Below are 26,739 nucleotides of genomic sequence, written 5' to 3'. Positions count from 1 at the left end.
GACCCTTCAAGCTAACCCACATACAAGATCATTTTCTATGAAATGGAGAGGGATGTTTCAGGCAGCTGGTTGGAGAGAGGAGCATGTCTGTGACTACTACCCATAGCAAAAAAAAAAAAAATTCTCATTTTCAGTCTTTTCTACAGCTGACTCTCTGTAAACCTCCTGAGTTCAGGAGTAACCAGATGAGTCCGTGGAAAACAATTCTACTGAGAGCTATGAAATACAAATAGAAAGATATCACCCTGACCCCAGAAATCACCCATGAAGTTTGTTAGAGAGGCTTCAGGAGAAATGAGATGGGAAACAGAAGATACATACAGGTAGCTGGAAATGTCTGGGTTGGTGAAATTCACCACACTTTTGGAGTAACCTGCAAAAGAGGGGACAGTGTGTTAACCTTTGTTTATAGAGAGGTGTCAAAGGTGTGCATTCCTCTTCCCTGCATCTCACCCTTAATTGACTTCTATTCCCAGTCTTGGTATGCTCCAGTGGCCTCTGATGTGATTCATAGAGGGGTGAGAGAGCCTAGGATGTCTGCAAATAGGAGAAACCAAAACATGGCAATAATTACAGGTAGGTAGGTAGGTATTATTCTGAAATCACACAGAATTTCACCAGCCAACTCTCTCTGTCATCTACTCTGTCAGGCCCCAGAAAACTGCCTTGATCCTCGGTGTTTGTGTGGGAGGGCAGACAGAAAAGAGATTAAATGCTCCTTTTGCAATGTCTTTTCAAGCATCAAAGCCATCTCTGCTGACCAAGTAAGTGCACTTTAGTGACTATATCATCTGCCCAGTGACATTACCACTGGTTTGCAGTTAGATAACACTTCTCAGAAAGGGAAATTTAATCTATTTTTCTGAGTAACTGGAGCAAAACATACAAACAGGGAAATTTTGCAAGGCCAGAGTTTGTTTTTACTTATGACATCCTTTAAAACAAAGGTTAACCTTCTGTTCAGAGAATTCCTTGTAGGGCTAAGGTTCAAAACTGAAAGTAGCAGCCCAGCAGAAATGTGTAGCAGAAGATGTGACTGGGAATTGTGTAGCAAGTTGGGGGCTATGATAAACCTCAATTCTTAAGAGAACATATGAGGGCTGGGGTGCTGCTATTTTGGATTATCTTCTCACTTCGTTAATTTTTTTACATTACTTATTATTGCAGTTGAATGGTTTGTCGTTTATTCTTTGTTTAAAAAAAAACTTTTTAGGTTGTAGAGAGATAGAAGAGAATGATGAATGCAGCCTGAGAGGCTGTACCAAACTCCTCCCTTCTCAGAGGTAGATGTCCTCTGAGCCACTTGAGCTGGTTTGGGATTTTTCCCCTTAGCAGCTCTGCCCAGGGTCTGTTCCCATGAAGCAGGACCATTAACTAAAGCCTGAGCATGCTGGAGCAGGGGCATTCTCTGCAGAATGGCCCCTTCATACACTGCAGAAAACTGGAGCTGGTGCCATTTGAGTGCTTTGGGTCTTGTGTTTGTGAATTTAACTTCCATTTTCTGCTACAGGCCTCCTGGTATGTAAGAGAGCAAATTCAAGCTTGTCGCTGTGTTCAGTGAGGCAGCAAACTTGTGGGGGGAAATTCCCCTCCTGTAGTTCATGGTGTTCTTCTAAACTATTTATAAATAGGTCTGCTGCAGCCAGTGTTTGCATTTGGAGAGCCTCACTGTTCTCATTTTCAAGGCTTCTCTCAGATCTGAAAGTAAAGGTCAGGTTGACTCCCCTTATTTGAAATAGAGAGAAAGAAAGTTAACCCTGTAAGCAGGTGGCTCTAATGCAGTAGTTCTCAGGAAAATGAGTACATCTTCCCCTCCCTTTGGTTCCATTTTAATTTCTCTGCCCTCTTCATTAGCTGATGATAGTTCTAACTTCCTGAATCCTTTTAAAGAGATCCCCCTGCAAATCATCATGTGGGATTCATGAAATGCAGGGATCTGGTAAGCAGCACAAATCACACGCTTCTGGCCCACACTTGCCAGAAGCCCTGGATCAGTTTTCAGCTGGGTTTATGCTTCACCTCCCTCCACTCTACAGAACAAAAACATATGGGCCCATTTTCCCCAAAAAAGCTTGTACCAAAACCCAAAAATCCACTTCATGGAGGATTATTTTTTGCAGATTGAGAGGTGTTTGGAGATGACAGGCATCTAATCTCATCTTAAGCCTTAAATTGCTGTAAATCCTGTGTTGGTTTACTTTTTACTTCAACCAAATAAGACATTATCCTGCCTCAGAGTTAACGCTTTCCAAGCTTGCCTCAGCTGAGTGTTGCACACCAAAGTCATTATTAGCTGCCATCACTGGACAAGGCACTGCACAGAGCCACCAATTCATGTGTGACATAGCTAAAACACTAAACAGGATTACGTGGCTCATAAGGCAGGAACCACATGCATGTAACAACCATTTTGCTTCTGTATGGGGCCCTTGAAGGGCAAGTGAAATACTGAAACAGCCTGAGATGCTGTGTTGTGTGTATGGGCAAAGGATATGATGTCTTATCATCTTCCAGATGTAGCTATCCAAAGGCTGCAGTAAGAAGGGTGTCAGTGGATATTTACTTCAGTGAGGACCTCAGTGGAGGTCACAGCCAATGTCTGAATGATGAAAACAAGAATGAGGGTGTGAAAAAATTTACTTCTGAAATGCAAAACACTTATTTTTATTTCTTTTCTGTTAATATTCAAGAGCACCTTACGCTTCTTTATCCCAGGAGCTGTCTTAGCAGTCTCCTTCAGAATAGATTATCTTTGACTGAAGTGGTACATTTATTTTGGGATGGATTGCTAATAAATAGAGTTTTCTAGGTGTTCTGACTGCAGGGAATGTAATTGGTAGGCAGGTACATTCTGAACCTAACCAAAGAAGACTTACAAGACTAAATATTGTTTTATTGCCAATTTAAGACTTTGAAATGAAATGTTTGTATAAAAGAAGGTATATTATCCCAAGACAGTGGTTTTATTTGTGCTATTACTTAACAGAGTGTTACAAACACCCAAGAGGCCTCTGTAAACTTTCTGACTGAGCTGTGAATTGAGGCCAAGGTGAATGTCATGGTTTGACACTGGCCAAACTCCAGGCACTCACGAGAGTCATTCCCTCACCTCCTTCTGCTACAGTTGGGCAGAGGAGAGGGGGGGAAAAAGAGAATTAATGAAGGGCTGAGATGAGGACTGGGAGAAAGAACACTCTAGGGGCAAAACAGGTTTAAATTGAAAGGTATAGAGTAAATTTATTATTATCAGTGTCAGAGGAGGATAATGAGAAGTGAAATAAGTCCTTAAAACACCTTTTTTCCCTCCAGCCCCTCCCTCTTTCCCAGTGACAGCACAGGAAGACAGGGCATGGGAGTTTTGGTCAGTTTGTCACTCAATATCTTTTTCTCTTCATTCAGGGAGAGGAGTCTTTTTTCTGCTATGTTGTGAGTCCCTCCCACAGGCAAACAGCCTTCCCAGAGCTGCTCTGGTGTGGGTCACTCGTCCCTGGGGTGCAGTCCTTGAAGGGTAGGCTGCTCTAGTTTGAAAGCAAGGACCCTCTCTCTCCATCTCTGGCAGCAGGGGCCCTCTGTCTATTCGGATCCCACACTGGATCACAGATTTCTCTGGCATCCACCCACTCTGGTGTGAGCAATTTGCCCATGGGCTGTGAGTGGATCTCTGCATCCCCCGTGCACTTCATTAATTCCAAGGTGCAGTTTGTTTTACCATGCTCCTCACCAGGGCTTGCAGGGGCAGCCAGGCAGGCAGAGCTCCCTGTGAGCTGCAATGAGATGGGTTTGGCCTTGGCAGGGCATTGCCATGCTCCGTGCCAGGGATGGCCCTGGCAGTGGTGCTTCACCACTCCTGGAAAAAACAATATTTTGATTTTCTTCTTCAATGTCATCACAGAGGCATTACCAACCTCTCTAACTGGGCCAGCAGCATGTCCATCTTCAGAGCTATCAGAGATGGGCTCTGTTGGACATGGTGGAAGCTTCCAGCAGCTTCTCACAGAATCTGCCTCTGTGGCCCTCTCCCGCTACCAAAAAATCAGGCAGTGCCAAATCAACACAATTAATTTCCCCCAGTGAGACACAATCACTGGGTAAAGATGTTCCTCTTAAGGAGGTAACCTGGTCAAAATGGCTAGAAGTTATTCTGATCAATAACAGAGCTGCTCTTTATGCATTTTTGTGGATGTGTGAGGTTTTTACCCACTAGTAACATGTGCATGTATAATTTCTTTTAGCACAGAAGCACTAAATAATTAATTAATTACCACTATTCTCCTTGGGCGTGTTCAGCTGCTGCTTGTTGTGAACATCCCATAGTCTCTGAGGGATGGTTTCTGTGCAGGCAATGGCTGTTACCCTGGCAAACAAGTGTTCACCCACTGTTTAGAAATCTAATTTTCTCTGCTGGTATGTGAAAAATTGCATGGCATTCTTGTCACAAAATTCCTTTTCTAGTTTTCCTGTGCTTTGTGCTTTCACAATTCTCTTTGGCACAGCAATTATTATTGTACCAGCTGCAATGCTTGTAAAAGGTAATCATAATGAAACCTTGGTAGGCGTCCTGTGAAATGCCAACACTGGTGAGTATGGGCCCCTCCAGAGCTTTTACTATAGATTTTGCTAATTCATTTGGGTATGCATGTGAAGGCTTTGATGTCATTTACCTCACATGCTATATCTAAGTGAATTGCCATAATTATTTACCTATGAACCATAATTTTTTATCTAGAAAAGTGTAGTTTGTGGCTGGTGCTTTGGAATGAACTTCTGCTCAGTGTGTTCTTTGAATGGCTTGGCACCTCAGTTGAATGACACAGGTTTTAGTTCTGTACGTCACTGAAAGAAACAAACTTATAAAACACTGTTAATGGGAACTAGCTCTGCATTTCAACAACTGTTTTAATTGTTACCAAATTATTTGTTTTACTATATTGCCATTTCAAATTTACTTTTTGTCACTCTGTTTCAAGTATAGAGACTGGTTATATTTATATCGAATTTATATTTTATATTTATATAGAATTTATATTTTTATTTATATTTATAATACAGGTTTACATATCATTTTATTCACAGACACCTTAAAAATGGAATTTGCTTTTGTATTTCTTCCATTTATATTGATAAAATATCATATACTAAGTAATTCCCATACCCATTACATATGATTTGTCATATGTACTTCCTTACTTCCTCAGGCTATTTTCAACTTTAAGCCACTGCTAATCCATGACCTTAGTGCTTTTGTCTCCAGGTCTGAATTATATAAGTATTATGGAACAAGAATTGAAATTAACTGCTCTTGACTTTATTGTACAATAACGGTCAGCTGATTAGCTTTTCTATCTCCACTAACTTGAATAATAGAGCAAATTTAATTACTTTAATTTTAAAAAAATTATTAATTATTTAATTTTTTTTCAATGTGAGAAGGCCTTTTATGAAATATTTCTAAAGAGAAAGTGGGAATTAAAGAAAATAGCAATGGTCTGTGTTTCTGGGTATCCAGAATTGCTGCCAAGCACACAGAAAGACAACTGAAGCTGGAATGTACCCTGCATTCTGTGTGCCCACTGCAATGGCAGTTGAATAAAATCTGCTGAGACAAAAAAGAAAAAACAAAAAGCACTTTGGTCACAGAGCTGAAATGGAAAAGCAGCAACTGTTAAAAGGAACTTTTGTAGTGTGTCTCTTCAAACTCTGTCTCCTTCCATGAGACTCAAAAGCAGAACACCTGCAGAATGTCAGGTTTCCTTTAGGATGCAGGAGAGCAGCATCACATGGCATGGCCGTGTCTCCAATAGGCTGGGCAGTTTGCTGCTGCTCCTATTCCAGCCAAGCTGGTTGATTCTCACTTGGAATGCTATCTCTAAGCTGCTTTTGTTCAATTGCTTACTTTCCTGAAAGGTTATAAGCAAAAGGCCATACTTCAGGAATAATTTGGCTCCCCTGTATGATACTGGTTTCCAAGTGGCATGTAAATAAGGGGTCACATTTTCCAAAGAGAGCGCTGCCCCACCATCAGTGCTGTGAGAAATCTGCTTCACAGCTCCATGGCTGAATTTAGGGGGAAGCATTGCTGACAGGCTGAGTCAGTGGCCCAAATTCTTCTCCCTTTATCCATATAACCACATGAAAATTGTTTCTCCTATCCACAGAATGTGCATGAATAATTTGATAATTTGCTTGGCATGGGACTGGAGCTAACTAGCACAATAAATGCTTTTGTAAGCTCCATATGTCCCTTCCCTTGGAGCTTTTCAGATAATACAAAACCCTGGTACTGTGACTAAAATGAGAAAAGCCTGGGCAATGACTTCAGAAGCAATTGGGAGTGACCTAAAGCTCATAACGGATTCTTGGCTTCAATGGTATTGACTCAGGTCCATCAGACTTACAAGTTGCATCCAGACCTTATTGAGATCCTGGAATGACCCCTGCAGTCTGCAGAGATGGGTTTTTAAACCCTGCAAGGGGGTCCAAATTTCCAAACTTCAGAAACACCAGACTCTTTAACTGTACTTTTTGAAATAAGTTCAAGAAACGAGTGCACACACGTTGCCTATCCCTCTCCTTCTCTTTGCACTCGACGTTTTTGGTGTAGGAGAGTTCAGTAACGGAAGTGTAAACCTTCTGTTTACATCTATAAACAAGATAAGGTACAAATTGCTGCAATACAAACTTCCTTGCTCTGGCCCTCCGCTGACCTCAGCTATAAATGACAAGGACCCCTCTTTCTCACAGTTGCAGGAGTCTCCAGTCTCTAGGGCAAAGTTTAAACCAGCAAATGTGCTTACAAAATCTTCTGTGTGAATTTTTCTGACTGCTGTGCTAGTCACACGCCGCTCAGAGCCAGGGGCTCATGCCTGTGACACGAGGGACAGATGCAGCTGGACCTACATTTGGAGGGTGCCCCAGACACCTCCAGCTGCAGGGTGAGCCTGGGTGCATTTGCACCCATTTCCTGAAGTCGAGGAGCAAGCTACAAGCACTTTTGCTGAAGGGCTTGGATAGAAAAGGCCATGCTTTGTACCACATTTTAGACCTACAGGAAACATCCGTGTCACTGTATCTCACGCTTCAAGCCTTCTCCTGGAAGCTGAGTCAAGTAAATTGGTTGCAAAATATCCAAGATTTTGCCAAGTAAACACAAGAATAATTAGATTTAAAAGCTACTCATGCATTGTATTATTTTTATAGATTTCAATGGGTGCAGAAAGAAAAGCTGCCAATTACACAAAAGCTGTTCCAGGCACAGGAACCAAATTCCTTGGTGACCAGGACAGATGACACATGGCCTGAGGGAACAACACAAGAAGAGGGCTGGAGCATGAGCAAAATCTTATGGCGTGGGGCAGAAAAGGAAACTTCTGCACCTGACAGCTGTAACTATATCTCCACACCCTGAGAGATGTCACAGCCACTGGCAGTCACACACGCACATCATTGAGACTATGGTGGGTATTCCTAATTGGAATTGTTAATTTGGGATTTCCACAGCCATGTCTGTCTGGGTGGTGGAAGTGGAAACTTAACTATCATGTGTGGTACCAACATCAGACTGTAGAGCAGTGCAAGGCTGGGCTTTTGTACCCCAGCATTTGCACAAGGGTGAGAGTTACATTGATGTTTGTGTGTCCCCAGGCAGGACTTGTGTCCCTCTCCTCCTGGAGCAGCTCAGCAGAGGAGCACAAGGACATCACCTCTGGCATGGGTCAACCAACTGCAGATCCCTGGAAGATGGACTGGTGCTCAGGCAAGGCCCTGCAAGCTTTCCCTGTTCCTGCCCTGTCACTACTGAACACTCACCATTGATGTGCCCTGGAGAGAGTGTGAGATGGCTTGAAGAAGGTCAGGTCAGTAGTTCTTGTGTGTTTAAGCAATGCAGAAACTCCTCTTTTCCTTGTGCTGTGCAGTGGATTGCAGGAGAGTGACTTAGGATATCTGCAAGAGAGAAGGGCCACAGGGATGGTTCTTGGTCAGTGTTGGTAATGATGCTGCAGAGAGGTGGTGACAATGGATCCCTCACAATGCTTTCAGCAGAAGCATGTCAGCTTCTGAAAAGTGCCCAGAGGCCTATTTTCTATACATAATGGTATCCAAAAAAAATCCATGCAATTAGATACTGCTGTCCTAAACCACATGGTTTTATATAAGTATAACCAGGGCTACAAAGTTCTATTCTCACTGTTCAGAGGAGTTAACTGATGCACAGAATCAAACAGGATAACATGTTTGTTTTAATGTGCCCACTTCTACTCGTGTTTGGGGGAAGTTGCTCTTTTGGTTCTCCATGTGTTTCACAAGCTATGACAGGTCTAGGAGTCTCAGCCATGGGCAAGCATCTCCCTGTCCTGCTGTTGAAGGAACAGAAGCATCCAATTTGTTGGTAGATGAAATGGCTCAGATCTGGACAATTCTGTTTTGGCTATGGGCTTTAAGAACTGTGTGCTAGAACCTCCTATGAAAACAGCAGAGAAAAAGAATGCTGCTGGTGTGTACGAGATTTCTCCTCCCTTCAACAAATGCTATTCTTAGCTGGCTGGCTGGTGTGGAGTAACGCATTAACTGAGTGTGATAAGGCAGGGGAATGCCGATACTGGCCCCATTTTCAGCCCTGTGTTTGCTCTGCCATTAGACAATGGGGTCTTGGTCCCCTGGGAGGCCCTGACGTGTCAAAACAATGTCAGTTAAGTCAACAAATATCCTTGTGTTACAGTCATTTCCAAATCGTGCTTTATCCTTTTAAAAATTCTGAACGGAAAGGTTAGGGATATTTAAGAATTAAGATGATAAAATATGGGGAGACAACATGGAAACAGCTGGCTTACAAACATGAGCCTGATTCCCATCACCAGCATTTGTTAATGTTATTTATGTTGTAATGCATATAAGAAAGTTGAAAGGTCTGAAAAACATGACATGTATATCTCAGCCTCCATGTGTAGGGTAGGAAATTGCCCCCTTAGCAGAGCTGCCACACCTCCAGAAATACAAGGTGTGCTGCCCACACGCACATCTCCTCAGGTCTGCCATGCACCTGCAGGTGATGAGGAGCTCCAGCAGGACCACAGTTCCCAGGAAGGTCCAAATCCTTTAGATAATTTTTGGTAATACTTCTGGCTGGGAAAGAAATGTCATGTCCTCGCCCTGGGTATGTGGGAGCTCAGTTCCTGGTGTCATTGAATTCAGATATTATGGGTAATAGTGCTATAATCCTTACTGCCAAATGATCACACCTGGATTTAGAAGCAAGTTGCATGTATTAAAGCAACACAGAGATTACTGACAGGCTGTTTATTCCTACTGGCATCCTTATGGCTCCTGTCCCAGCTTATCCCTCCTTGCATGCAAAAGACATACAAAAGGCTCAGTTGAAAAGTCTTGGGAATTTTGAGGGCTGTTCTTGTGTGCTTAGAGGTGACAAAATTAGCTGCTTAATTCATTGGCTGAAAACAGATTAAAAGTAACACCTACTTGTGCTATGAATAATTCAGCAGTGAAAGAAAATGCTGCAGGATAGTATTTGGGATGAAAACTGCACAACAGTAGTCTCACAAGTCAATTTGCTACCTATAAAGGAAGGGATTTCTGTCGGCTGTCCTCTCTTCAGGAAAAAAAAACCTACTCCTCTTAACATTGTCTGCATTTGGAAACAGCCTACATTTTAGGTAATTAAAACTGATGTTCCTGACAAACATTCGCCTCCAAAGAAATGGTCTATTGTAAATGTAAACTCTCAAGATCCTTCCAGGCATACCAGCAGACTGTCTCCTAAAAATTCTTCCCAAGCCATCTGGTGCCTTATCTTTGTAGCCAAGCCATACAATAACTTTAAAAGAGGATTGTTGCTCGCAGGGTTTAGTCTCAGGACTACAGATTCTCTTGGAAGTATCCCAGTTCACTCTGAACCCGTTAGACAGGCAGCTCTGGTTGTGTGAATTCTCCACTACTTTTAATCAAAACCCAAAACGTGCAGCTGTGGTTCTCTGGGGAGATCCCCTCTTCCTGTGGTTTGCAAAGGGAATGAAGGAGTTACAGGGAGAAGCTGGAGATTTCCAAACAGGGATTTACACTCCATTAATTCTCTGTCCAGCATCCCAGCCAGAGTGGCATGACATGAATGTGGTTAAGAAGGCTGCAGCCAATTCACATCATTCTTGTAGCTCTCCTCGCACCTGTGAGGGGAAAGGATGGATTCCAGGTTTGCTCCTAGACAACCTTTGCCATCAAAAAAAAAAAAAAGGTATTTTGTGAGTAGGAAGGCATGAAGGCATAGAGCAGAGGTGGCTGTTGGAAACAGCTGGGAAGAAAAAGACAGTTTTGTTTCAGCTTTGCAGATCACCCAAAGTTTGCTCTCCGTGCACCCTGCTACTTTTGTGCCTGCTTTTTAACATCTCACCTAAACTCCATCTTCTAAGAAACTGAATTCTTAGTCCTCTATTTTGGTTGCAAAAGCAGAGCCTGACAGTGAAGTTAAGCAGCAAAGCCAAGGCTGCAGGTACCTGACAACAAAGCAGTAGTTCAGGCACAAACCAGAGTGAGGGATCCTGTGTTAGGTGTGCCAGCCGCTCAGGCAGCGACAGCCATCGTGAGAAACAGCACAGGGCGTGCGGCTGAAAATAGAATTTGTTCACCACTCCTTCATCCAGGGCAAACAGTGTAGTTGGGGAGAGACCAAATCCCTTTTTGGATTTTTGTCCTGTGTTTATATGCTGAATCTTCCACACTAAGCATTTCTAGTCTGTTTCTTATCAATGCTGCTTTCAGAGGAAAGGAGGAAACTGGGTGCAAGGGTATAGGAGCACCTCTAAGAAGAGAGCTGTTTCCTCAACACATCCTCTAAGTTGGGGGTCAATGGCTGTGGTCTGTTGCACATTCTGGCTGTGATAATGATGTGAGACCTGCAGTGCTACAAAGTGATGGGCTGCCATTAGATTATCTTCTCCCTCCTTGTGCCCATCTGTTCTGGGAACCCTCAGCTCTCTGAGAATGTTTTAAAACACCCCAGTTCTGGTACTGCAACTTGGCAAGCACAGACATTTTGCTAAGTTAAAAAAGAAATGTTTTTTTCAAGCTGTTGCATCTTGGTAAAGAAATAGTGGATGTTATATGTTTGTCAGGTGGATATTAATGAGCAAGATGTGATGCTGTAAAATAGCTCCTGGAAATGACAGAGATTCTGCACTTCTCCAAGTCAGTGGAAGTTTTAGATGATGAGTTTTGACAGGCACTGGATTAGGCCTAAAACATTCCCAGCTTTTTGTCCATTTACAATTTTTTTGACAGTTTTACAACCAGTAGAGACTTCCTACCCCAATACAAATGCAACAATACTGTAAAGACTTCCCCCAGGGAGACGTCTTTGCTTTTAGCTGGGTACCTCGTTACACCCCAAGGGAAATCAAACAGTGTAGGGAAAAAGAACTTGATATCTGTAATGTTGCTTAGCTTTTTCCTTGCTCTACTGGATATTTGTATTTTGTTATCTCTGGAGACAATCTACTATTTGGGAAAAGAATGAAAACAACCCTCCTAAAATAGAGTTTTACAGTTTAATGATCCCTGCACTGAAATATTACATTATACACTTAGACTGCATACAAGATGGAGAGGGAGGGTGGAACTATCATGAGGTCAGAGCTCCATGACCCCATGTTCTTTGCCAAATCAATCATCTCAGTCTTCTTTTCATAAGGTGATGGTGACACCTCACAGATCTGTTATGATAATTTGTTTATATAACAAAAGTACATGACTCGAGGGATAAAGCTTTCTGTACCTGTATAATTTCCAGCATTCCCAGGTTGCCTTTTGGTGTGGGATTACAGAACATCTGCTCTATTTAGTCCTCCTAGTATTACTGTTAATGTTTTGGCAAAGGCACCTGAAGCGTAGCATAGATGCATAAGTACATAATATCAAAAGTCATGAAGAGTGTATTCAAAAGATAAACTAATGTAATGTTTAGCTTTATGTGGTTTAACTTGCACAAAAATGGGAAGATTCAGAATTGAGTGTTTCTTAGCTACTTTAGGACCTCTTCCAGGTTTACCTGTAGTAAAAAGGGAGATGGGATCTATAACTGCTTATTAGGCCAAAGGAACTGCCAGGCTGCAGCGAGACCCAGAAGCTGGGCTACCCTGAGCACTTTCCACGTGGCAGATAAGAGGTGTAAGGAAAAGGAGCAGTGTGTGAACAGTCAGCAGAAATGCTGGGAGCAGGGGAGGGGCAAGCTGGAACCAGCAGTTTCAAGTGGAGAGCCTCAAGGGATCATTATGTCCATCCGTGCCGACCTGAAGATGAAAATCCCACACGTTTGCAGTGTCTACGTGGGCTTTGCTGTTCCTCCCACCCAGTCCCTAGCTCCTACTCATGTATCTGTTTTCCAGGGTCAAAGTTGTTTCTGAGGCAAGCTGAAGGCCAGTTTCCTTGCATGTGAGTGGAGCAGTGGAACAGACTTGTTTGTGTTCCCTCCTTCACCTTCTGTTCCCATATGGTGATTCCCTACCAGGCAAAGAGCAGGGATGGTATCTGCAAGGACAAGGCTGCACTGCATTTCCACTGTGCCCCACCTTGCACCTGTGTGCAGAGCAATGGATGGCTCCCACAGAACACAGCTCCTGCTGCAATGCACTGGCTGGGAAGATGTTTGAGTTGCACAGTTTGACCCAGGACCAAGATGAAGGATGTTTGGGTATTATTGCCCTGGGTAACCTTGAATTAGTCACCTCAATGTGCACCTCTCAGTGCTCAGGGGAGTGGGACGGCACTGATGGCTCTGCAGCATCCTGAGACATCATTTCACATCTCCCTCAGCCAATGGCCCTAAAATGGGGACCAGGATATGGGCCCACAGAGGGCAAGTTGTGACAGCAGTGATAGCAGTGCTGTGCTGGTATTGCTGGGAATGGCAGGGAGCACTCCCCAGCCTTCTATGGTCAGAGGAGCAAACTCCTGAACAACCCAGTGATTCAGACCTTGATGGCAGCAGCACCCTACATGGGGTAAGAAGAGAACCCCAGGGAGGAAGCAGGAGCTTAAAGGACTACAGTAGATGAGTGTATTTAAATCCTTTTAACGAGGACCAAAAAGAGTTGGCTTGGCACAGATAAGTTTGAAAATTAAGTATACACCAAGAACTTGCAAGTTTCAGTCCCTCCAAACAAATGTGAAAGGCTTACAAAACCTAAAAATCCAGCTTTGACACAACTGCTGAAAATGTCTTTTAAAGAGAAGCCTCTATGAGAGCTCCAAAACAAAGAGAAAGGCAGCCCAGAGTGGTATCCTTGTTACCAGCATCAGCAGATGAATGAGAGAGGCAGGAGAGGGTGGTCAGCTCTTTGAAGGGAATGAAATCTTTCACTTTCTGACCACACAGATTAGACAGGAGAAGAGTTGGCTGTTTCAGATATCTTGTAGCATTGAGGAGCAATCACCAAAGGGAAACTGTCTGCCTTGTGGGATAATCACTGGGCAAGCAAGAGGATGCAGCAGATAAAGGAAGATGATGCTTACCCAAAGAGGCTGAACCACAAAGAACAAAGATTAGTACTGGGGATGGCCTCACCTATAGTGAAAATGAAATGGTAGCAAGGGAGAAAAGCAGTGCAAAAACCTCAGGAAATCTGGGTTCCTCAAGTGTATTCTTGCAGCAGTGTGCACTGCCTTAATTTCTTACTGAAATTTTGCTGTTGTGATCAAGTTCTGATTTTGTGGTTTATAGAAGAGGCATCTGCAGCTCAAGTTCTGCAATATTTACATAGGCAAAATTCCCAGTGTTTTAAGGGGATTTTTCCACGGGTATGGGCTCTTAAGTCTTACTCTTGACTGGGTGAGGACTTGGAGTCTGCACAATTACCATGCCGTAAGTATTAATAGATCCTTCCTAATAGGAAAGTTATTTGAATTTAAGATTGCAGCTTAGTTTCTCTAAGCTCCACATAATCTATTTACTTAGAGTACAGCTTTCATTCTGCACTTACTAATCTCCAGCTGTAAAGATTCAAAATGCCACACAACATACAACTTCTGCATATTGATGGAAATGGCTCTGGAAGTTATGCCATGCTGCATGGAATGCATAAATGTATGTTTAGTGACATTGCAAAGCCAGGATTTGGTCGTGGGAGGCTTCAGACCACTCCCAACTCTGCCTCATAATGGAGTCCCATGAGTTGGATCCCCTTTTCTGAATGATAAATTTGTGTTTCTTGCCTTCCTTCAGGTTGGTGGTTTCAGATGAGTGGGTGGGGCTGTGAGGATGCTCCACAAAACAACCTTGCTCCATTCAGCTCAGTGCCAAAAAGGAAAGAGTCCTACCCAACTAAGTCACAGGTATGTGCTGTCAATTCTCAGCCTCTACCAGCTCCTGAGCTCCATCAAACCTCACCCCAGAGCCAAATTTGTTTTTTACTGGTCACCTTGTAGAAAACTAAGGAGAAAAAACTCCAAAGCTCTGATAGGTCTTCCTGTGACAGTGAGCTGAACAGAAGCAAGGCAGCTCTCACCAGTGCCTGATGGGGCACAGGGGATGCTGAGGCTGAGAGTGGTGGGATGTGAGATGTTTGTGAACTGGGGATGCCCCAGGGGCACTCTGCAGCCCAGATAAACCAGACCTGTTTCCCAACACCGTGCTGAACAGAAGCCTGAAAGCTGCACCCCTCTTTCCCAGACACCAGCAGGACTAGCTCCACGTAAGCTTCCTCCCCTCCCCTCTGACTCAGCCCTAATGCTATGCTCAGCTTTTCACCTCCCCTTCCTCAGGCAACTCTGTTCACTTTTCCTCACTCCCTTTTTGCTCATCAGCTGCTCAGTATTGCTCCACACACCTAAATGGCAGCACGGGATCCCCCTGGCACTCCTGGGGAATGTGTCCACACCCACCTGAGTTCAGGACACAGCCTACCCTTCCTTCTCCCACCATGATTTCTGGAGCATTATCCCAAGCTCACCTGTGTGTATTTCCCTCTGTGAAGACTGAAAGCTTTGGGGTAGATGTGTTCATTGTAGGAAGGTGGTCAGGGCTCAGGGTGCCCTGCAAGCCCTGCAGCTCAGGGAGATAGGGGTGAGTTATCTCTTGGTAAGTATCTGAGCTTTTAATTAAACCTGGTTTATAGGTGTGGGCACAATGCCATGCAGGGAGGTTATGTGCCATTACACCTTGCCCTAAGGATGTGTTGACTTGGTCTCCACAATCCTGGAGATTCCTGCACTGTCAAGGCTCTGCCTCCCAGCCCTGCAACCCTGGCCAGCCAGTAGCAGGGTTGAAGATGCACAGCTTTGCAGGTGATGCTTTATTTACTCTGACTTTTACATTCATCATACAAAATTAATAATTGACTCCTAATAGTTGAGGTTTGTAGCACTTCACCAGTTGTTTTGAAGAGTCAGGAGGTAACATTTTGCCAAGAAGTGGATTCTAAATTGATTTTTATTTTAAAACTTTCCCTTTCTGCAGCAAATACCAACATTTCTGTGCCTTGTCCCAAAGTTGAGCAAAGAATGTAAAGAACTTTGACATTTTCTGTGGAAGTGCAAACTGAACTTCCAAAATTTTTTTGCCTTGCTTATGGGTTTTAAAGGTTTAAAAACCTTTTAAACCAAGGCTGAGGGTTTTGATTTGAGGAAGGGGTAGAAGACAACACTTAAGACATGCTTTAGAACTACATATAATTAAATTTTTAGAGATCTTTCAAACTGTAAAACAAAACAAAATAAACTCAGTTTTGGATATAATCTTCCTTTTCCCTCAGGGTGCCTGAAAAGTGCACAACACAAATCTCATCCTGAACAAAAGTTGCTTGAATTGCCTCTTATCTGAGAAATGCATAAGAAAACAACTGCTATGGAGAAGTGCTACACAGGGGATTCTTCAACTGCTGGTCCACTTCTTCAAGCTGCCTTGGGAAAAAAAAAAAAGGGAAAACGTTAATTACGTAAGAAAACCCATCTCTCCTCCCAGTGAGTGACAAAGGGACTCATCCCCACCAGGTCCTGGCAGGGCAGGCAGCTGCCGGTGCCGCTCTGCCTGGGCTACTTTGAGATTTTAAAGCCTTTTGGATGGAGCCGGCGGGGAGCGGGCGCCGATCCCGGGTGTACGAAGCCGTGGCTCGGACTCCCCCCGCCCGCTCCAGCGCTGGTTTTCTTGACCAAAACCTGCGACTTCGGCTCTCGCCGGCAACGAAAAAAGAAAGTGTCATTGGAAGGGGGGGAGCAGAGGAGGGCGGGCTTGATCTATGGAGCCCGCCCCTTTTTAAACAGAGAGTCCCGGCAGCTCTCGTCCACCAGCCCGACGGGGGGAGAGGCGGAAAGCGAGGGAGAGCAGGCAGGCGGGCGGGCGGGCGGCTCCCCCGTCCCGGCCCGTCGGTCCCGACCCCGGCCCGTCCGCCCCCGCGCACCATGCGCGGCCCCCGGCGCCCCGCGCGCCGCCGGCCCGCCCGCCCCTAACGCCGCCCGGCTCCTGCGCCTTCCCGCGGCAGCGCTCCGGGGGCCGGGAGGGGGGCCGCAAGAAAGGAAAAGAGAGGGGGAAAAAAAATTAAAAGAGGGAAAGGGAGGAAAAAGGAGGAGAAGAAGCGGAGGCGGGGAAAGCTGCTCCTCCGAGGACAGCGCGCAGCACCATGCAGCTGGCGCCGCTGGCGCTGGCACTCACCACGCTCTTCATCGACGGCTGGAGGACGGCAGCGAGGAGGCAGAAGCTGCACCCCAGGCAAGGTAAGGGGGTGCTCGGGGAGGGGCAAGGGGAGTGCTGCGCTGCCGCCCCCCGCCCCGGGGCCGCAGGGCTCGGCCACTTCACTCAGCGTCTGTCCCCTCGCAGCCCAGCTGCTGGAGAAGCTCAGCGAGTACGAGATCGTGACTCCTACCCGAGTGAATGAGTTCGGTGAGCCCTTCCCCACCGATGTCCACTTCAGGCGGCGCCGGCGGAGCACCAGTGCTGCCCCCGACGCCTGGACGGCGGCCGCCGCCGGCTCCCCGAAGGCACACTACAGGCTGTCCGCCTTCGGGCAGCAGTTCCTCTTCAACCTGACGGCCAGCTCGGCCTTCATCGCCCCGCTCTTCACCGTCAGCCTCCTGGGAGAGCCCGCCGCAGACCAACGGCGCCTCTACGCCGAGGCGGCCGACGCCGATGTGAAGCACTGCTTCTACCGGGGGCACGTCAACGCCCGCCCTCGGCTCACCGCCGTTATCAGTCTCTGCTCCGGGATGGTGAGACCCCCGCCCCGCTGAGGGCCAGGGGCGGAAGCGCGGAGGAGGAGGAGAAGGAGGAGCGGGGCGAGGGAGGGTGGGCGGGCAGAGCCATGGCGCCCGCCCCTTCCCCTGACGGCGGCGGGCGGCTCCGGCCCACCCCGGCCGGGGGCTGCTCCCACGCCGCTCTTCATCCCTCGGGTTCCGGGGTGCGCCGCTCCTGCTGCGCGGATTTTGGGGGGAAAATGCCACCCATCGACACCCGGAGGGGCGGTCTGTGGGCCAGACCCGGGCACGGACCCTGCCTGCCCCTGGGGTTGCCGGGGTGCCGGTGAGCGGTGGCTGCGGGCTTACCACCAGCGCTGGCCTCAGAGCCACCCAGCACCCGGGACACGTCCCGGTCCCTGGTACCCTAGCTGGGTGCCCTTCGGTGCAGGGATGTTGACACCGGGATGTGCAGAAGCTCCTAAAAGCGCTGACTCTTGTGTCTGTCCTGGTGCCTTTCAGTCCCACGGGGTGCCAATCCCAGGGGCTCCCCGGAGGTTTCTGCTGGCTTCATTCAGTCCCGGGTTCCTCTGGGTGCACATGTGTTCACCTAGGCTTGGGCACATGTCTATGTGGCTTCCCTCCCAGGTACTGACCATGGATACAAGTATGAGATGGCTGCAGAATGTTTTGTCTTGGATATTTTTTTATTTACCTACCAAATATGTGCATTTGTAGTTGTACGCAACTAGGAGCATTGATGTCTCCTCAGAAGCAGGGATTTCACTAGCTGGACACCTTCCTCTGGTCTTATATGTGGGTTAAAAGCCTGTCTTAGGGAAATGTGCTGTGTGAAACCAGCACATGATGGAGTTGCACTGGGACCTCCAGCACACAGCAGCACCATCACCCTTTGGGCAGGACTGGCTTGGTGAATGTCACCGGCATAAGGACAGGGTCTGGCAGACATATGCCTCTCTCGTGCTCCCTGCCTGTGGGTTGGTAATTAGCAAGCACCAGGGGGATGGCTGTGCAGCCCAGGGTGGGTGCAAGTAGTGTGACCAAAGCTGGAGCTCCAGCCACTGCCTTCACAGGGGTTACCACAGAACTAGGCACACCTCCCTCATTAACTGCTTGCTTTGTGGGGTAGTGCTGCTAGGTGGCTTGTCATCGCACACAGCTGACCTCCTGTTCCTCTCTCTGGACCCTCTCAGCTAGGCACATTCAAGTCTGATGATGGGGACTATTTTGTAGAGCCACTCCTATCGCTTGAGGAGCAGGAGTATGAAGAAGAGCACAATAAACCACATCTTGTCTACCGGCACCGGACACCTCCTACCAACTCTTCAGGGGACTGGCAGACTTGCAATACTCCAGGTACTCATTTTCTTACTGCCTTGGATGACTTGATACTTGGATGTGCTATTTGCAGTTAAAAGGCAGTAGGTTTGTGGGGAAAAAAGAGATGTGGAGTTGAGGGACCCCTCTAGAAATGGTGCTGTGAGTGCTAAGACTGGGCTCATGGTGGTAACGTTGTCCTGGAGAGATGTGGTGCACCCGGAGGTGCTTTCTAGGAATTGCTTATGAGGAAGTTGCGGTCAGAAAAAAGTTTCCCTTTGAGTCCTGAGGTAAAGCTGGCAAGAGAGCTTTTCATCTGTCTTGCCTTAAGTATCCTGTGAGCCCTTAAACTTGTTTTCTGTTCTATCCTACATGTAATTCCCAACCATCCTAATCTGTTAAACTCTCTGTCTGATACTCTGTCCTTTAAATGGCATCTGTCTTAGTCTTACTTTGCTTCTGGTCTTCTTTTCCCAAATCTGGCTGGGAGTTGCCACGTCTTCTTTCTAGTGGAAATGAGGAGGACCTAACACCAACCCTGACAGTCCTTAGTAATCACTTTTCCATGGCTCATTTTCAAAGGCTTTTTTTTTTCCTCATGGCCCTTCCTCCACCAGCACCATCTCCCTGACCTCCTCACTCCCTCTTTCTAGTCCTTGCACATATGAAAGAGCACAGACCTTTTTCTCCCTGCCTTGATGAGCAATAACCTTGCTCCTACTGTCCCTATTATCTACGGTGGCCTCCTGCTGCTCTCTGCTTCCCTGACTTCCTGATGTTCACAACTAATCCTCCCCTTTGGCAGCAAATACCTCAATTTTCTCTGATGAAGCTTATTCCTTCAGTCTCCTGTTTCACCTGCTGTTTTGCCCTTGTCCTTTGGCCTGCAGCTAGATCTACAGGAACTTTAGAACCTAAACAGAGTAGACCTTGACTGAGTTCCCTTGTGGGCTGCAAGCTGCTCATATGCTGCAAAGTAGGTGGAGTTGCTCAGGAAGTAAAGGTACCACTGGAGAAGTATGGTGCCCAAATTAGGCTGCAATTAGCACACGTTGCTTGTCTGGCACCCATGACTGTGGATCGTGGCTGTGTTGTTGAGCTGTCAGTCTGTTCAGCTTGCACTGATCATGCTGAGTCCAAAGATGCTCTGATACTCTGTGACCAGCCAGAGCAACATGTGCTTCTTCTGGAAGACATGTGAATCCACTTCCACGTGCAAACCTACCTGCCAGGGGTACAGTGGCACCCCTCACAAGGCTGTCATTGTTTGTTCTTCCAAGGGTTGCTGCTGGAATATGCCATTCTGGTTTCTCTCTTCCAGCTGTTTCTGCTCCCTTCTATGAGATCAGATGCAGGAGACTCAGAACAGTTGGAAAGAAACACGGAATCTGGCACATTGCATCAGTAACCCTTGGAGGAACGGAGCAGCAGATCACAAGACTCATTGAATCAAAGGTAGCTGGGAGGGCTCTGAATTTTGCTTGTGAACTTGACTCTGTGCTGCTGTAAGTGACTGCTGTATTTCACCCCACTGTATCATAGTTCCCATTTAGAATATTATTCTTCTGTATTGTAATAAAGAAGAATAATACTCCATCTGTGATTTTACCAATGTGCTGTATATCTCTTCCTTCTTTGTTCCAATATGCTTTGCTTCTTGCTCGTCTTTGTTTTCTTGGTCTTCTCAGTTGCTTCACGTAGTGGAGGGAGTTCTCATCTCTCAAACACAAGCTTAAGTGTTCCAGATAGGCATGAGAGTCTTGTTTTCCTGTCCTCTTTCCCTCCATCTCTCCCTCTTTACCATCTCTTCTTTTTGTCATCGTCCAAACTTTTGAAAGGGAATGATGCTATGGCCATATGTGTATTGTGAACAAGTCTTGGTTATTTCATTTAAGGAGCAAGTTCAGAGCAGCTTGGGCGATGATGAACCTTAGCATCTTACCTGAGGTTACATCTGGTGAGAGAAGGTGTCTCACATGTATTTGCATCAGAGGTGAACGTGCAAAATCTAGCAGCGCTCACTGTTTTAGACAAGGTGTATCTCTCACTCCTGCCAGAGAAGAATGGTTTTGTGAGAGTTTGGGAGTTAGTCATAATTGTAGGGTGTTGTGTGAATCCAGTCTTTTGTCAGAAGAATGTGTGAAACGGTGCATTTGCTTTGCAGGCTTCTGGCAGGGGTGGAAATTTGCTTGAAGAGGAAATCCATGGGAGGGAAATCTAAGGTACCCCCCTTGAAGGGAGCAAGGGACCCTATGTTGCCAGGCAGTGGTGCTATTAAGAATGACTTTCTGATAATCATCTTCCTGGAAATGATTAATAGTCAACATACTGGTGTGCCCTTGCCATAATGATGTAATTCTAAACTTCTTGAGGTACTCAGGAAAGTTTCCCTTGTGAATTGATTAACAGATTGAGTAAAAGCTTTCATTTGCAGCAGTCTCCCTGGTCATACTTTTACGTTTAAGTTTTTTTTACTTTTAAGTTTTCAGCGTCCTGAGGTCAGCTTAGAAAACCAGGCATTTGCTTTTGTTAAGTTTTAATTAGCAGTTTCTGATAACAGTTTTAGGTCCTCTGACATAAAAATACTCTACAGGTGTTCTGGAAAAAGATCTTTTTCCTCTGAATGCTGATGGATATCAAATGGAAGCTGTGCTCTGCAGATGAACTTTCATAGCACAGCACTGGGGTCTCTGGCAATGCATTTCAGCCGTCTGGCATACAGCTCAGCTGCTGCAAGAAAAACTTTGGAGGGAGTTTTCCTTGGGGTAACAGGTTAATGTAGTTTCAGTCATAGGAAATGGTGCATTTTCCTCTCCTGCTTTTCTTGTAGTTAGTGTCGTGAATCAGTTTGTCATCTGGCCGGCGATCTGGCAGAATAATTAGTTGTGTTTTACTGAATAGCCCTGACGGGATGAGGGCTTGGCCAGGCAGACAGCATGATGTCACTGAGGTGCAGCACCACTACCACCCATCGCTTCAGGATAGCAAGCTCTTCCGACCCATTTATTAAATATCCGCTTTTTTGAGGTGGAGGAGGAAGAGAAAAGAAATTGCACTCCTAAAAAAAGAAAAGAGGAAGTGGCTCATTGCAAGGCTGGACAGCGCCGCTTTCCTGCACCCCATGGAGGAACAATCTGACTCCAGTGATAAAGGCACGGAGCTGCATCCTGCATCCGTGTGCCAGCCACCTTCATGAGGCAGGCAGCACCTCCCCAGGCCCCCATCCAGTGGGACCTTCTGCCAGGAGCAGACCTGTGAGCCCTTTCCATGTGAAACCGTCAAGGTTTGGTCTTGCAGAGAGATGTCCAACTCCAGATGCCAATGGGATACTGCCTTTGGTCATCACTTAAATAAACCACTTCAGGCACCTCTTGCTCTGGGTCTTACATCCATTTCTGCTGTTTCTCCTTTCTATCATATTTCCCATACTTTTTGTCAGTGATGTATGTGTGTATGTATTTCTATGTATATTTCAGTTGTTGAGTTCTCTGGAGCTCTTCTCTTCCAATTTTGTTGGGGTCTGTGATAGCTTTAGCCTTCTACTGAACCCTAGCAATCATTCTGCCTGTTGGCCACCCCTTGTTCTGAGATAGATGTGGCCTCCACCTGCCTGGTTGCACTGAGCCACAATTCCCCTGTGTCCGTGAGTGTAATTGCAAGTATTGTGCCCTTTTGTCACTCCACTTCTGTTGCCTGTTCGGCTCTTGCTCCAAACTTAGCAAATTCTGTGTAGCTTTTACTGTGACCCTGATGCAGGACTCCCAGCTAAACTTTTTGGGGCAGCTCCTTCTTTGTACCCAGGATGCCTTAGGTTTTAGCTTTTGTAATTTATGTATAGTGAGTGTGAGCTGCTCCCTCCCTCAGTGCTGGTGAGCTGTGCCCATCCCGAGGCTGGCATTGGACCTGAGCTCTGGGGCTGAATGTGAGGATCTTGCACAAAGTCCTCGCTCCTTAATGAGAGCATTTAAAGCAGGAATATCCACCACGGGCAAAACTCATCATGCAGAAGCAGCAGTAACGCTCTGATGGTGCCAAACTAGTAGGAAGATGATTAGAGCTGTTCCTGTTTCTGGAGGGAAGCCAAGGGGCTGTAGCCAGCAAAGAGGCCTTCCAGCAGTTCGTGCTGAGGTGGTGAGGTTTTGGAAACAGGCTCAGATGAGTGCAGGACAGAGCAGGTCTTACCTGTGCCGTGCTGACTGTGCCCCCACCCACTGCTGGCAGAGGTGGGAAAGCCCAGTGACTCACCTGCTGCGGCTGCTTTCCAAAATCCACCAAGTATTATCAGCACAGATGGCTGTGGGACACAACCTGCAGGCTTAGCATATCCCAGTACCTGCCAGAAATGGATGCAAAATGGTCTCACATTTGCTGGTATTTTGTTGGGTGTTAGAGCAGTTTGACTACTGGAGAGTACACGTGCAGCCAGGCACAGCAGCTCCACAAAGGGAAACCCCATGTGGTCCAGGTGAGGAGAAGAGAAGGTCTGTGTGTAAGTTGTGCTGAGAATGGTCCTATAAAAAGCAGAGGAGGAACCAGCAGCATGAACCAAGTCTTGCTGCTGAGCCAGCATGACACAGGCATACTCAGTAATGTGTCACTGATTTTGCAGTTGCATTAACGAGTAATTTGTAATAGATTACCCTTTCATAGTAACTGTAACAACCTTTCCCACTGAACGTGACACTGGGGAACCACTGGGGCAGAGGAGTGCTGCCCTGTGTCTTGAGCAAGCAGATGCCTGTTGCTGCCAGCTCAATGATGATCTTATTTCTGCATGATAATTAGCACCAGCCTGCTCTCCTAATGCCAGCCAGCTGCATGGGAAGTCACTGGTGAACCAATGGCACAAGCAGGAGATGGTCCTGTCACCGTGTTCCCTTGTGCTTGGAAGGGGTGATCAGGTTGAGGTTGCCAGAATTGGGGTTTGTTAGTGTGTTATCAGTGCCATGATCAGGGAGGAGACCTGGGGAAGGATGTGTTAGGTATCTGGTACTGTGGCTAAAGCCTGACTTTGTAGTGTGGTATTTCATTGGTGCAGGAAGGGGATGAGCTTTTGTTCCTGCTCCAGCTGTGGTTCAAGGTGTGTTCACAGTGTTAAAATTGGCAATAGAGTGGAATGAGGCCAGTGATGGAAAATTTCCTGCTCCTTCTCCAGATCCTTTGTATGTTTTATGTTGTTACTTAAACAGTTCCAAGGCAAAAACTTTGAATTGCTTTTCTGCAGGACTCAATGTTTGTACTCTTGTGAGTGGTCTGTGGTGAAATCCCAGATCCTTTGCACTTGGATTGTTGGTCTAGAGCCCTTTAGTATTTTTGCTGTTTCTTTTGGGCTCTGTCTTGCTTCCAACTGTGTCCCCTCTTTTTTGTTTTCAACTCATTCATCCAGCAGAATTCTGCATTCTAGGTGTCTGGTTTCCAGGCAGGTCTTCAGGCAAATTCTGTACTGCTGAGTGTCACGTAAACTCAGGGTTGCAGGAGATCTGCAGGGAGGCTTTCTTAAGCCTTTACTTCCAGGTTGAGCAATCCTTGAGCTCTTTCAAGAGTCTGTTTAAGCTGTCAGCTTTGCTCTTGGCCTCAGGGTAAAACACTGACTTTGTTCTTTTCCTCAGAAAAGTTTCTTATCTTAAAGAAGTGGATTGTAATTTTTAGTCAGATAGTAATTAATTCAGATTTCCTTCCCTCCCAGAATAAAGAAGAGAATTGCATCACAACTCTCATATGCTAATGTAATTAATTCTATTTCTGCCTCCCTGTTGAGGTAACAGCACAGTAAGAGCCAACTGGTATATGGTCAGATGGGCCTGAGAGGTCAAGCACAAGCTTTTGCCATGCTGAGCTGGGGAAGGGATCAATCTGTAATGTTTGAGCTATCTTGTGATGTTGACAAGTGAAATAAGGTAATGGACTGAGTTCAGTTAAAAAATATTGATCACAGTCAGTGATACAGATCCCATAATTAGTTTTAGCTTAAGATTCCTCAATGTGAGTCATAAGTGCATGCATTTTGTTGTTACTCTTAGCATTGAAAATGTATCAAGCATCCATCTGGTGCCCTAAAGGTGTAAGACTTAAGATTGTGACTAAACAAATTGTTGTTGATTGGTTATTGTTCTGCAATTTAAACATGGTAAGTGGACAGAGTTAAATTATTCTCCTGGAATCAAACTGGATATACTTTCACCTCATCTGTGACTGAAGGAGGACAGGTGGGAGAAGCAGGGGGGAATCACTTGGGTGCTTTCTGTCTGTTCCCTATGGCATATATTAATGAAAATAAACAGGCTGACTGTTCTGTGACTGCTTCTTTCATTTGCCTCTAATGTCATTATCAACACCCCTGTGGCCAATTGCTGAACAATTTCTTTTTTTTTTTTTCTAATGGGACATTTTGTCTTATCTTTTACTGATTGTCAGTACAAAGTTGTGGTGGCCTCAGTGTTGTTCTTGTTGGCATGGTGCCTCATAGGTGTCACTAGACACTAGTGTGGGACACAGGTTGACGTGCTTGTGACTGTTGTGCATTGGAAGTTGCCTGAAGAGCATGTGTGGGAGTTCTGTAAGATGATCTTGAATAATTTTCTGCCACATGTTCAGCTCATGTGTTAGTATCTCCTTTCTTAAAGAGAAAATTTATTGTTTTGTTCATTAATCTACTTTCTGTCTACTGTGCAAAATTGATAGCTTTCACTTACAACTTTTTACCTTAGGCATAAAAATAATCTTTTAGGCTGGAATGCATTCTGATATTCATCACCTGGAAAGAAAACATTTAGAGTATGTGTGGTCTTTAGTGTTAGCATGGTATAAACCAGAGAATGTTTTATTACTAAGGGAAGCTGATGGCTGCTCACTGCAATTCCATGGTTCTCAGCATTCTGGTTCAAGCAGTGAGAAGAAAGGCAGGGTCACCCTGACAGACGTCAGGGCTCAGCATCACCTTGAGCTTTGGCACCTCCAAGTCTCTATAGTCAAACACAGGATGCAGTGAGTGAATTGGGGTAAAACTGTTGGTTTTTGCATCAGTGATGCTTCATGCCACTCTGAACTGCTCACAGCTTTATAGCTTTGCTTTCTGGCCTTAATGTTTTCACATATTGCAGACATAAATTCCAGGCTCTGGGCTTGACACATGGGACTGACTTCAGCAGGAGGAGCTCCTGGACATGGACCTGGCTATAGCACCAGCTCTGGTTCAGTCAAGGAGCTATCCAGAGGGAAGGCAGGATTAATCCTGCTCATAGGACTATCATCTCAGTGTGGTACAGAGCAAGGCAGTGGCTGGTCCTCCATTATGTTTCAATCCCTGGCTATTGTCCAAGCAGGGTGTGAATCATCTGGCAGAGAAGGTGTGTTCAGCTCTGGGTTAGCTGACCACAACAGCACCCCACAGTAACAGAGATGAGAATTTGGCTTCATGAAAATCCATCTGAGATACATTTGTAGGTGTATAGAAAGACAGATACAAAGCATCTTGATATAGAATTAGGACAGACCCAGGGCTAGAAAAGTTCTTTGGTCTGGCTTCTTACCTGTTTGTGTCCTAAAGAGGAGCCAGTTTCCGTTCCATTTCTTGGCAAGAAGAGCCTAAAAATGTGGTTCGGTTTCAGCCAGTCTGATCTCTGCATGAAGGCAAATCCATTTTGCCTCTCTCTGTTTCCCAGGTGATGGCAGTCCCTGGGGCAGCTGCTGTTGTAGCAGCTACAGGCAGCAAACCCAGCCAGGCAGCTGGAGCTGGGGCTTGTACTGAAGCTTTTGGCCAGGGTTTGCTCCTGTGGAGTTGAGGGAGACAGGTCACACAGTGACTGACTGTGTGAGGGGAGCTCAGCTGAATTTTGGTCTGTTTTATGGAGGTGTGCAATAATTTATTATCTGCGCAACTGGATCAGAGCAGGGCTAGAAATGATTGTGGGCCAACCGCTGAGTGACAAATTTTATTAAAAATCCTAGGTCACACATTCAGAAAACTTGTGATAATTAGTCAGTTTGACAGGATCATACTTCTTCCCTAGCAGGGAGATGTTGTTAGCTCAAGAAAGAGAATTTTTCTTGCCCCCTTCTCTTGCGCTCTCTCTCTCTCTGTGTTACATTTTTTTTCTGCTGCTATGTGCAGCTCTTATGAACTTGGAGCTGAACTGGAATTGCTTGAATTGTTACATGTCTTACTTAATTGTGCAAATTGCTTTCTATTCCAAGGACTAGTTAATGTAGAAATTGAAAGGATTAGGACTGTTGGGA

At 45.8% G+C, this 26,739-nt stretch overlaps 1 protein-coding gene and 1 long non-coding RNA gene across 11 annotated transcripts in view; one reads left to right on the top strand and one right to left on the bottom strand.

Moving 5' to 3' along the window:
- Positions 1-15,412: 15,412 nt before the first annotated feature.
- On the bottom strand, positions 15,413-16,125 carry LOC129124830 (uncharacterized). 2 transcript variants are annotated; one of them, XR_013183840.1, is made up of 2 exons: positions 15,988-16,125; positions 15,413-15,896 (listed from the first exon to the last, which is right to left on the bottom strand). It is a non-coding gene; the product is annotated as an uncharacterized LOC129124830 (long non-coding RNA). The 2 variants fall into 2 exon arrangements; XR_013183841.1 differs by having other exon boundaries at positions 15,413-15,900; positions 15,988-16,123.
- Positions 16,030-26,739, top strand: part of ADAMTS9 (ADAM metallopeptidase with thrombospondin type 1 motif 9) — a 79,797-nt gene continuing 69,087 nt past the window's right edge. For 7 of the 9 annotated variants that reach the window (XR_013183839.1, XR_013183838.1, XM_077184398.1 and 4 more), the window contains exons 1-3: positions 16,030-16,710; positions 16,814-17,202; positions 18,381-18,543. Coding sequence is in view for 6 of the 9 variants with exons in the window: in XM_077184398.1 (XP_077040513.1) it covers positions 16,617-16,710; positions 16,814-17,202; positions 18,381-18,543 (646 nt within the window). In the remaining 3 variants the exon portion in view is untranslated. Of the gene's footprint in view, positions 16,711-16,813; positions 17,203-17,579; positions 17,815-18,380; positions 18,544-19,825; positions 19,960-26,739 lie in introns of those variants that run through there. The other 2 variants (XM_077184400.1, XM_077184404.1) reach the window with 2 other exon arrangements.

This window comes from Agelaius phoeniceus, chromosome 11 (assembly GCF_051311805.1).
Source record: "Agelaius phoeniceus isolate bAgePho1 chromosome 11, bAgePho1.hap1, whole genome shotgun sequence".
In the NCBI taxonomy this organism is placed as follows: Eukaryota; Metazoa; Chordata; class Aves; order Passeriformes; family Icteridae; genus Agelaius; species Agelaius phoeniceus.
This window is presented reverse-complemented; position numbering and strand designations above follow the sequence as displayed.